This window comes from Sciurus vulgaris (genome assembly GCF_902686455.1).
Source record: "Sciurus vulgaris genome assembly, chromosome: 11".
Lineage (NCBI taxonomy): Eukaryota > Metazoa > Chordata > Mammalia > Rodentia > Sciuridae > Sciurus > Sciurus vulgaris.
Window position 1 is genome coordinate 90,482,080 of NC_136472.1, and position 12,654 is coordinate 90,494,733.

The 12,654-nt window shown below is 40.3% G+C and overlaps 1 protein-coding gene across 1 annotated transcript in view; it reads right to left on the reverse strand.

Annotated features, from left to right (window-relative positions):
• Positions 1–4,113: 4,113 nt before the first annotated feature.
• Positions 4,114–12,654, reverse strand: part of VSTM5 (V-set and transmembrane domain containing 5) — a 31,780-nt gene continuing 23,239 nt past the window's right edge. The window contains exons 2-4 of the mRNA XM_079102021.1: positions 8,765–9,091; positions 8,517–8,657; positions 4,114–8,387 (exon numbers count right to left, since the gene is read on the reverse strand). Coding sequence (XP_078958147.1) covers positions 8,344–8,387; positions 8,517–8,657; positions 8,765–9,091 — 512 coding nt within the window. The 3' untranslated portion in view covers positions 4,114–8,343. The remainder of the gene's footprint in view (positions 8,388–8,516; positions 8,658–8,764; positions 9,092–12,654) is intronic.

Consider the following 12,654-nt stretch of genomic DNA (forward strand, 5'->3'; position numbering starts at 1 on the left):
GTTCAAAGCCTAGTACGAGGGGTGGTGAGTAATGAAGATTGTAGGCCATTATATAATACCTTTTGCTTTTGTTTGCTTTTTTCCTCTTCTCATGAAGGTATTGCTTCTTGACCTAGTGATGTAGTTCAGTGATTGAGCATTTGCTTACATGCTTAAGACCCCAGGTTTGATTTCCCATGAAAATGTAAAGAATTGGTATTACCAGTTAGTTATTTCAAAATATTTTTGGGCCAGACACATGCCTATAATCCTAGTGGTTCAGGAGACTGAGGCAGGAGGATCACAAGTTCAAAGCCAGCCTCAGCAATTTAGCAAGGCCTTAAGCAACTTAGCGAGACACTGCCTCAAAATAAAAAAATAAAAGGGCTGGGGATGTGGCTCAGTGGTTAAGCACCCCTAGATTCAATCCCTGGTACCAAGATATCTTTTTTGGGGGAGGCAGGGCGGTACTGGGGATTGAACCTAGGGGCGTACTTTATTATTTTTTATTTTGAGACAGGGTCTCACTGATTTGCCAAGGCTAGCCTCAAACTTGTTATCCTCCCACCTCAGCTGCTTAAATTGCTGTGATTACAAGTCAACAAACCTGACAGTTATTTAAACACTCTTGAGTGCTTCAAATATACCTGGTAGCCCACAAAATTTGTCAGACTAATAGACTACTCTGTATAATTCTAGTCACACCAATCTTTGTGATTTTTAAGGTTCATACTAGTACAGTGAATATCAAAGTTTCTCTAGAGGACCAGTTTTTGTTTTGTGTTATTTAATTTAGATTGATACTTTGGTAAACTAATAAAAATAGATTGCAGATTGATACTTTGGTAAACTAATAAAAATGAATTATAGAAAAATGAAATTTAAAAAACATATAAAATTCCTTTTATTTGATTGTCATACACATAAAATTACTATAAAATATAAAACTTTCTGAATACCTTGTTTCTCTGCTTATTGTGTTGTGAACCCGTAGTGGCTCATGGACCAAGACCACCCTTTGAGGAGAATGCACAGGTTCTTTTAAATTCCATATGAGTGGATAACTGTAGACTCACAATCATTTGTCTTCCTTTCCCCATTCATTTTAGTCACTTTAGTAAGTAGCCATTACTTAGTTAAAGAATAGTAGAAACTAAAGCAAATGAGGGGGGAAATGACAGCTTAGTTTCTGTCAGCAGCTCCTCTGCCTTGTGTTTATTTCTATTTTCCAGTTTGACATTCCAGCTTGAATTACCTGGATATGGAAGAGCATATTGTGGAACTTGGTAGACAAGAAAAACAATTAGTCCCTTGACAAGCACATATAGGTTGGCAAAAGAACTGCCTTTGAATGTCATCTCTGCTACTGGCTAGCTGTAAGCTTGGCAAGTTTACCCTCTGAGCCTGTTTCCTTATTTATAAATGGGGACAAGGACACCTTTCCCTAACCTCAATTTTCAATATGATTGATAATGGTTCTTAAATTCTAATGTACTTTGTAAATATAAAGCATTAAGCAACTATGATTTTAAGAGTCAAGCCAATTAGAAGTTGGAAAAACAGTACCAGCTTTATTTATAATCTGCGGAAAGCATTTCAGAATGTCCAGTTATTCCTATTTGTAAATGTTTTGTAAATTATTAAAGATCATGAGAGTTTCTATGGATATGAAGATGTAGGAGTTTTTACCAGTTAATTTTTAAAACCCTGCTTTGTGGTCTACTTCTCCCCATACTCCCTGCCTTTAATTTGTTCACTCTTAACATCCCAAATCCTGTTCTTTGTTGATGCCTGACATACTTGGGACTATAAATAAAGCCTTTGAATTTCTCTTTAGGATGATAACTTTCCCAAGCGTTATAGACACAAAGGCAGTTCACAACTGAGAATCCCATTACGCAGCACCACGATGCAAGTACTGCTCAGAAGTCATAGCTTGTGCATTGTTCTCAAGTTTACTTCTCCTGCTAGAAGCTTATCCCATAGAAATACTTCAGAAAGCCTGGATTCATAAGAGATTGTATAAGAATTATCAGAGATGACTATAAAAGTGAAGAGACCAATCTAAATGTCCTTCAAGAAGAGAAAAGCTAACAAGATTATACTGGAGGAGCCTCAGGTTCAGGTTCAGGTTCTCATTCTTACTTCTCTCAAAGTAGAGTTCAAATGACCTATACATTCTTTAGCTGTCCATAATCTGGCTTCCCTTGCTTAGAAACCAGAAAAACATCTTCATCTTCCTATTTGCTGGCAGTGAATCAGTTTCTTGGTGTATGAAAATATGTGTGCCTGAGTGTGTGTGTGTATGTGTTAGAGTACATTGTATTTGACTTGAAATTTGACAGATGAGGAAGAAGTTGAGATACATGCCAAGGAGAGGCTAATGTCAGAATCTCCTATTTCACCCAATCTATTGATGGCCTTTCTTTCAACTTTCTTTATAAATGCACCCATCCAATCTTAGTTCCTTGGGACCCAAAGAGGCAGCTATGAAAATCTATCATGTGTTTAGTATTTGATAAGCTTAGTGTAAATAATATATCCACTCTCTCAAACTTTACCAGACTTATTTACTAAAACTCCTTCAAATCAAAGTAATATCCCCAATATCTCATTTGATCAAAAATTCTAACTGACACAGTGTTTGGTAGAAAAAAATTCTACTAAAGTAGGCAAACTATGAGGTACCTGAAGGAAAAATACTTTGCATAAAATCCTGTTATACCAAAGGAATTTAACCTACCTGTGCATGCACTTTTTAAGGCCAAATCTAAAGCTAAAACTTGCAAAATTTCACATTAGCCACCTTAAAAATATCCTCTCTCACCACCAAATATTCAGTCTCCAATAACTTTACATAAAATCCACTTATATTATAAAATATTGAATTCCTTGAAAGAGGAAGACCCTCAAAGGAGATAGAATTAAATGCATTAGTTACCAAGAGAAAACCATGTGTATTGAAGGAACTGGTTTGATGTAATAGAAAGTTTGTCCAAGATTTTTATTTTTGTGTATATTATTTGAAACAAAAAATAGTTTTTCAGTGAACAGTTACAATTGCTGTGGATTGCATTGTGCAGGAAAGAGAAAGAATGGAATTTAGGAAAAGGTAGAGACATGAAATAATACCCAAGACATATTAAGAAAAACAAGCAAGTCATAGGGTAATATGTATAATGGAATACAATCTGACTAAAAAGAAAATAGGTTAAATATGTATATCATAGTGTATAGACATGCATAAGCCAGTCTAAAAGGATATACATCAAATTAAACTATTTTTCCCTGAGGAAAGTAGAGTTGAAGAAAGGGAGAACTTTTACTTTATATATAGACTTAAATATTGGAATTTTCAAGAAGGATTGATCACCTTTGTAATTAAACCAAACCAAACACCTGATTTTTTGTTTTTTACAATGTGCCACAATATTTATTGCATTGTGGCCATTTAAGTAAGGGTGGGGAGTTTAACCTCAAAACAATGTTCCAGGCTAAAGTTCTTTCTTTATTATAAAGAAATCGCCATCATGACTATAGTCCGAGTATCTTTAATGTTGCAAGACTCACATGGTAAACAAAATTCCTACACTTATTCAGAAGTGTGCACTCAATGGAAATCAAAAAGGCATGAATGACAGCTATTTCTTTTAAGAAGAAATGCATGTAATAGGAATGAACTGTCAGGTACTAGATAAATTGATACAGTTAACAAAAGCTTAATTGGCATTTCTTTGGGGGATTAAACTCATTACAAAAAACAGTGCCCCTAATACACTGTATTATATTCGAGTTGCCATGTCACACAAAAAAAGGCTGACCAAGGCAGGTGAGGTGTATGAGTGCCCCATGCCTCACAGAACTACAAGTTCATCATCTGACCAGTGGAAAATACTTGGAAGACATTCAATCTGCTTACCCTTTGTAGTATTCTAAGCTGTTTAGGTGGATGGGATGCTTAAATGAGTTGCCAGTACATATGGCTCTCTGCACATCTGAATCCACGCATTGCAGTATTTCCAATCCTTAAGGAGAACATGGTTACTGAGGTCACTATTTCCACAACTTTTTAAAAATCAGGTGAGTGCTCAGTCGCGAGCCTCCACTGCTGCAGTCACAGCAGGAGGAGCTTAAATGATTTATATCTCCTTCAGAAAGAAAAACCAAAACCTAATGCAATCCCAATAAACTGGACTGGAGAAATGAAATCCCCTTAAGATCCAGGTGGCACTTGGCTGCCATTTTTTAACCATCTTCCTTCAAATGAAATTACTACAATGTTTCCTACTTTCTCTTCAAGTTTCAAATGGCCCTTATATCATCCAACCCATTTACTTGCCACTCATGTTTAGTATCTGTAAATTTATTTTTAATGACATCTTTAGAGTTAACACGAAGCATCTTGCTTTTTAAGGGTGCACCTTCAGGAGCCCAGAATATAAATACTAGGTCTTCTTTCTTACACTCGTTTTGTATGGGGCATCCTACAAAGCATATTGGCAATCATCCAGAGGTAGCAACTTCACGAAGATGTTCAGTACCACAGTATCACCAGTGTCACCCACCAAGATCACCTTTGCTTCCTCTACAATTATTTATCTTTTTTTCATCACTTAAAAAGAAGAAAACTGCTTTTTCTTTCTTGGATCTCCTCTTGTGTATGAAATTTCCTTACTTTCATATCATTAAAAACTGATGAGTTCATCATTCACTGTAACTCCAGATGCCATAACTCCTCCTGCTGTGACTGCAGCAGTGGAGGCTCGCGACTGAGCACTCACCTGATTTTTAAAAAGTTGTGGAAATGGTGACCTCAGTAACCATGTTCTCCTTAAGGATTGGAAATACTGCAATGCGTGGATTCAGATGTGCAGAGAGCCATATGTACTGGCAACTCATATCGTTTTTTAGTGGGGGTTGATTTGTGGATAGCTGTGCTGATGATAAACCACAAGGATTTGCTCTGCTTTCAATCAAGTAGATGAATCTGATGCCTCCTTAGAAACTGAATACAAGACACCTATGCTGGATATGAAAATGCTAATGACAAGAGGCAAGAGTGTTTCCACTTTACCCAATGTTTCCTCCAGGATTGCCAAGGAAATGTGCCTGTGTCACATCCCTGGGGCTCTACCCTTTCATATTTGGTTCCTTGGTCATTCCCTGGCACTTCATACTGCCACTTCTTCTCTATCCATTGTTACATTCATCCAGACCCTCTTAGTGGAATTGTCCCTCGGGCCTTGTCTTTACATTCCTGCATGGGCAAGATACCCTGGTAATCTTACTTCTCACTGCCTTTGATCCTCCATTGTGTGGTACTGCTTCACAGAGTAAGCCTGAAATGCTCTCAGTTATTTACCATCTCATGTGGGCTTCAGAGGCCAGGGGTTTTCTATTTCAGTTCTCCTTACATACCTGGAACACCAGGAAATGAGAAAGTACATTATATAGCTTTTTGGATTCTTAAGTTGTTAAGTGAGAAGACACTGTTGAGAAAGCTTGTATATTCTGTAGGACAAGTTATGCACCATTGAACTAGCTGTTACAATTGTCACATCCTCGTTTAAGCCCTGTCCAGAGGCAGAAAGGACTCTATAGAATTATAATTAATATTCTAGAGCACAAATTTCAAATTGGTCTTCTGGCTATAATACAGGGAGAACTGTTGTGCTAATAAGGTGTTTTTATGAACTGCTAAAATGTTTATTATTTAAACCAATGTGATTAGTTCCATTGTCATTTAAAATACGTGCCAGACCCATGGCTGTGTTGGAGGCCTTTGTGTATACTCAGAACCTTACTCAGAGCCTCTGAGTTCTTGGCAGGAGTGAGCTCACATAAAAGACCTGGACTTTATATTCAGGTTTTATTTCATTCTTTGAAACATTTTTTCACAGTTTGAAACATAAATTATAACAACATTTCTCTGGTCAATCCCTATGATTAAATGTTTTCTTTTTTTTATCAACAAAAACCTTAGGCTCTGAAATATAAAAATGGGATAACTTTAAAAGTGCATAAATAAATCCCCCTTTCAAAGAAATGGAAAGCTGTGGAAATAACCTTTTACGAGATTCTTCCGGGGCAATTTAATTTACATCTGAGCGTGCCCATGGGGGCCTCTGCTGGGTGTCCTTTTCTATTTCTTCTTTTACTATGAAGTTCACCATCCCTTACTCCTGACAAGCTAAGCAGTGGCGTTCTGAAGAGCAGGTAGTGCAAAAGAGGAAGCACCCACTCCCCAGCTACCCACCTCCAAACCTGTTTCCTGCTGATGGGCTTTCTGTGAGAAAGAGGAGAAAGACAAATAGATTATCCTTGATCCCCTTTTTTCTTGAGTATGCCTCACCCTGTTTCTTCATGGCATGTGCAAAAACTGTCCTGGCACAGAGCCTGGTTCCTCTACTGTCTGGAAAAGGGGCACAGGTGTCCGTGTTTGCATGGATGTGTACAAAGGTGAGCTGAGGATGAATTCCTGCTACATACCAGGGGCTAGAGCTTCATGTCCATTGTGTAGACCAGCTATTCTATTGTCTTTTGAATCAAATATGGTAGAGCCTTTGGAGTCCTTCACTAGATTACTACCAGTTGCTGTCTGAATACTCCAAAGGACCCCTTCCTGTAGCTCTGGATTCATTATTTAGGGAAAGTTCTAATCTAATGGATTTCTTCAGGCAACTTAACCTGCCGCACAGGAGGAGAAAAGATGGACATTGAGCATCTGAAAGGAAGGAGAAGAAAAGGAATGTTCTAGCACTTCTTCACTTTTGCATGCATGAATTTGCAACTGAGGAGCTAACACCTCAGCCTCCATCATAATGGGGTCGTAACTTTGGTCTGCAACCATGAATATTGGAGAGAGAAATATGGTGGAAAATAAATTCATGCCTGTCTTTATTTTTTATTTTTTCTCTGTACTAGGAATTGAATTCAGGGCCTCACATATGCTAAGCAAGCAATCTACCACTGAGTTACATTCCCAGCCCTTTTTATTTTTTATTTTGAGACAAGGACTTGCTAAGTTGCTGAGGCTGGCCTCAAATTTGAGATCCTCTTGCCTGAAACTCCCAAATAGCTGGGATTACTAGGCATGTACTACCATGCCCAACTCATGCCTGATTTTGGAGCTTGCCAAATGGAAGTGGGGATGGAAAATTTTTCAGGAAAACATCACCAAAAACTGGCGAGATTAAGGATGAAGGCCAGCTATGTTCCAACCCCAAAGATCAGCTGGAGCCCCCGTACTTCAAGGCATTTCAATTTCTAATACTCAGTATAGCATTTTCCAGTAGAGCTTTCCAGATCCTTGAAGGATTCTCATGCTTTTCTTAAACTGCTTAGAGTGTCCTAGGTACTCTGTGGGCTTCTCTTGATATCTGAACTATGAGGTAGGTAGGGGCCAAGTGTTCCTCCGCCCAGGTAGGAGAGAGAACAAGAGTTTGACTGGAGACATGAAGTGTTTGTGACTGAAAGTGACAGATCTGAAGCCTGAGATTACTGCTTTCCCAGTTATGCTACCCATGACGCAGGTTCGACTTTCATGCAGATGGCATTACCTAGCTTGCCAAGAAGTCCAAGGCTGCCCATAGTGAAAATGAGCCTTATTTTCCCTCACACTGACCTAACTGGACCATGAGAAAACCCAATTCATTTTGGAATATCAGAGGAAGAGAAAAAAAAATTCTGTTTCCTGTATCCAAAGCTGGTCCCTCAGAAGTACATCAAGCTCCTCTCCTTAAGGCTCTAAGCCACAGGGCCTCACCTCTGAGCAGCTCAGTGCAGCATAATAGCACCCCCTCAGACTCTTTTTACCTCTGTCTCTGAGGCGGCAGAATGTCTGAAAGCCTCAGATTTTCTCACAATAGCTCTCAAAGCAGTGCTTATGGTGTACAAAATAGGTTGGTGGGTGCAGCAGTTTCCAGAGCAGACATAAACACAAAGGGACAGAAAGCACATTCCAATGCTGGCTGCACATCAGCCAATCTGGAGATACTCTGACCCCTAACACAGGGATTCCTCAATAGACCATGCCTGGGGCCAGAGTGAGCACTGTAAGCTGGTCAGTGCCTGCTCCTCATCATTGGTTATGGGTCAGCAAGGCCCTGAAGCTGCAAGCAAGCAAAGTTCCTGGCTCAAAGCCTTAGTCACTCTTCTTGGAGTCCAAGGACTGAATCTGTCCAAGCTGTAAACTTCAACTTCATGCAATCCATTGTGTTACTTTCTGGCTGCCCCATCAGGAATGGGTTGCATGGCAGGATCACAGAAGGCTGTAGAGTGGATTGCATGATGTGTTTGTTCCTTTGTTTAGAAAACAATGTTTTCCTCTTGAGGTAGAAGAAATGTAACTAGGCCCAGCCTTGACTAGCATTCAACATCTTGTAGCTCAATCTCCTCAGTTGCGCTTTCTGCAAAGCAAAAGACACGTCAAAGAATTTAAATCAACCACACAGTGGTTTCCGGGTATGAACAAGATAATGCATGTCACCTGCGGTCTCAAAAACAGGAATGAATTATCACAAGGCCCAGAATGTTACCTTTGAGTTTGTGTCTTCTCTTCCTCTGGAATTTATATGAACACTTGTTACAAACCCACATGAGGCTGATTAACACTGCGGCCACAGCAGCTAGTAAAGCAAGGAACACAGCGACAAAGTGAAGGTCTTCATACAGGATCTCTAGGGGTGTAGAGAGGGGGAGAGGACAATAGGTCCCTTTTAATATTGTGAAGTTGACCACCCACATTCACGTTCAGAGATGACCCAGACCCCTGTGGCTGTCTTACCAGACACATGCAGGACAATGGTGCCAAACTGGCTGCTCCCCAGGCGCTCTGTCACGGTGATGATGTAGTAGCCTGAATCCCTTACTCCCACACTGAAGAGTTGGATGGAGCCATTGTCGAAGGTGCAGACTCTGTCCTTGTGGCTTTGAGAGATGTTGGCCTGAGTCCCTGGTTTCCATTCCACGATCTTTTGCACACCCCAGTTGGATGTGTACTTCCATTCGATGGTGGGCACCCCATGGCAGGAGTAGTCAACTGAGAGCAGGATGTCTTCTTCGACTGTGGCATTGATGGTGGACTGGGGAATGTACAGCGACACACCCTGACCTGCAGGATGGAGTGCTAGATGTTAGGCATGCTTACATGAACTTCTACGTAAGTCAACTTACTGAACCCATTAATTGATTTCACATGTTGATGCTATAAGGATGGACAAGACACAAGTCTCCCTGTGTCTAACTTACACTATGTATGGGAGACACAAGCAAATGAGGTAATTTTAGATAATGACAAGTGCTTTAAAGATAATAAACAATACCAGGAGCAGTGATGCACATCTAATCCCAGCAACTTGGGATGCTGAGGCAGGAGGATGACAAGTTTGAGGCTAGTCTGGGCAACTTAGTGAGACCCTGTATCAAAATAAAAAAATAAAAGAGCTGGGGATGTAGCTCAGTGGTAAAGCAGCTCTGGGTTCAATCCCCAGTACCTCAATAATAATAATAATAAACAAGGCTAATAGTGACTAGTGGAGGTGATAGGCAGTATTAGATGGTCAGGGAAGACCTTGCTGAAGAAATGATTTTGGAACTGAGACCTAAAGAACAAGGAAGAGGAGAAGGAGGCAGCTCTTCAAAGGAAGAGATTTCAGGCAGAGGGAACAAGAAATGCATGATGAGAATGAACATGGGTGAGTTTGAGAGTCAGAAAGGTAGTCAGAGTGCCAAAAAGCAGTGAGCACTGGGGAAGCTTTAGAAAATGAGATTAGAGTGCTGGGCAGGAGCCAAGTCATGAGGTCAGGTACTCAAGGGCGATGGGAAGCTACAGGGGAGCTTAGGAGGAAGGATGATGCTTCCCATGAAGCTGAGACTATCTGCCAAGGAGAACATACTGGGGTTGGGTGGCAAGAGGAGCAGTCAGGTGGCTCCTTATCTAAGGAGATAAGAGACAGTGGTGGCAGTCTTGGAGGTTGGTAAAGAGCCATCTGATTTAGGACTTGCATTTGGAAGTGGGGAATGCTGACTAACTGGATGTGAATGTGGGGGATGGGTGAGACAAGGAGGCAAGCATAGTATGTGTGTGAAGTGTAGTGCCACTGGCTGAGAGGTTGTGTGTGTGTATGCATGCATGTATGTTAGTACAAATACTAAGCAAGTACCATGCACCAGGGCCTCTGTCAACTGCTTTACAATTATCATCTCCCTGAGGCCTCACTCGATCCATTGTAATTCCACCAAAGATTACCTCATATTGGACAATGCCAAAAAGATGTGTTTTGTGCAGGGGCTGCTGACTCCAAAATTCACACATATAACCGCTATGCTCAAATCAAAGGTCATTGGTTGGCAGTGGAGGTAACAGAATGTGACAAATGCCTCCCACACACGGGGGGAGTGGTCAGGGTTGACGCCAGCCTAGAGAGTGAACAGGGCGGGATACAAGTTTGGAGCCCAATTCTTGGTTTCCACTTCCTCTTCCTGTTTAGCTCCCTCATTCTCTGGGTTCCCAGCTGCCCAGGGTACCCTGCTGCCTGGCTGCAGGTAACCATACCTGTCACTTCTCCAGGGCTTTCTCATTGTCCTCTCCCATCTACAGCATATCCCATTTGCATCCCTCTCCTAAGGCCTGTCTGGGTAACTAAAGTAATCCAATAAACTCCATGCTGAAAATTGGGGATAATGGCTTTCAAGAGTTATAGCTGCTAAGTAACAGAAACATATTTTCTCCCTGTAATATTTTAATATAATAAAGAAATACTTGATCTGTGTCCCTGGTTCCTGTCACATAGCACCTAAACTTCCAGGAATCTCTGGAGTGATAAGTATCTTTTTTATGCTAATGACATGACTGGGGCTAGGATCCCTTAGATAGCTTCAAGATGGGTGCTGGTCACCAGAAAGACCAAGGCTGGGACTTTCAGATCCCCCACCTTCCATTCTGCCAGAAGGGAAGAGTGATGCAAGTCAAGTTGATCACCTGTGGTCAATGATGTAAGCAATCATGCCTACCTAAGAAAGCTTCATAAAACCCCAAAGGACAGAAGTCAGGGAGCTTTGTCTGGAGGGTGCCATGACCTGAGAGGACACAGAGGCTCTGGGCCCTGTCCACATACCTTGCCCTGTATGACACTTCATCTATATTCTTTGTAATATTCTTTATAATCAATGGGTAAATGTTAATTGAGTGTTTCTCTGAGTTCTGTGAGTTACTCTAGCAAATCAAATCTTGAACCCAAAGAAGGGGGAATGTGGAAACCTCTGATTTACAGCCGTTAGGTCAGAAGCACAGGTCACAACCTGGGGCTTCCAATTGGCATCTGAAATGGGTGGCAGTCTTGGGAACCGAGCCCTTAGCCTGTGGAATCTGACGCTACTTTCAGGTAGGTAGTGTCACAACTGAATTGGAGAACACCCTGTTGATATTTGCTGGAATATCTTGTATCAGAATTATTGTGTTACATGTGAGAGTTGGAAAATATTTGCTTGTTTGAATTTCTTCAATTCAAACAAATTTGTGTTATTAAAAAAATGTTAGAGTTGGGGGTGTAGCTCAGTGGAAGAGTGCTTGCCTAGTACAGGCAAGGCCCTGGGTTCAATCCCCACTACTGAAAAAAAAAATTAAATGTCGAAAGGCAAGTGCAATTAGCATGTCTCTCCTAGATTCACCAACAGTTAACAGTTTCCACATTTTTTTCTCTCTTTATTGAAAACAATTTCTCAAACAATTTTATTTTGCTGAAACATTTGAAAGCTGCAGATATCCTGACACTTCACTTAAGAACAAGCCATTCTCCTACATAAGCACCTTATCTGATCCCAAAATTTAACTTTGTATAATATTATTTGCTAACATATGGTATATTTTCAAATTCTTTCAAAATGACCTTCAAACTGCCTTTTGTTTTCATACAGAATCTGATCAGAGACTGTTTACTGCATTTAGTTTCCTTTAATCTAGTAAGATTTCTCTGTCTTTTGGAGAGGAGAGCCAAAGAGCAAAGGGGAAATTCATAATATTAAAATTTTAGAATCCTACACCATATTTGTTTAGAATAAAGGTAAAAATACTGCAAAAGTGATTTTTTTGTGGCACCACTTCAGGAGAATACTCATGTGAGTTTATCCCATGATTGAGTTAGATCACTTGAGTGGTGTCTGGCACACCTCTCCTTAGCGATGGCACCTTTTCTCTTTAAATTGTAAGTCATCAGTAAGGTACTATTTAGGGACCATGTGACTACACTGTCACCCAACAACAGTGTATGCGTACATAGATCTTAGCATCTATCTATATATCATAAATGGCTGTAAAATGGTGAACTTTTAATATTATCATTCTAAATGTATTGGTGGCTGGCATTCCTCTGTAAAGAAGAGCTATTTCTCTGTGTATCTAATCACCCCCTTTTTTTCTTAGTGTCCTGATGAACTTAGATTTTTAAAAACTTAAGATGTTATACTCTATTATCATCATTATAGCTTTTCCTCCTGGGTTATCTGACATTTGGCCAGTGGGAGCTCCTCAAGTCATTTCAATGTTATTTGAAATGTTCTCAGTGGCTTGTAAGTATTTTCTTGAACTGAATACATTTTTAACAATATCTTAAAGCCAAAGAATTAGAAACTTGGGAAATTCTGTCCTGGGGGCAGGGAAGTGAGGAGGTCATTTTG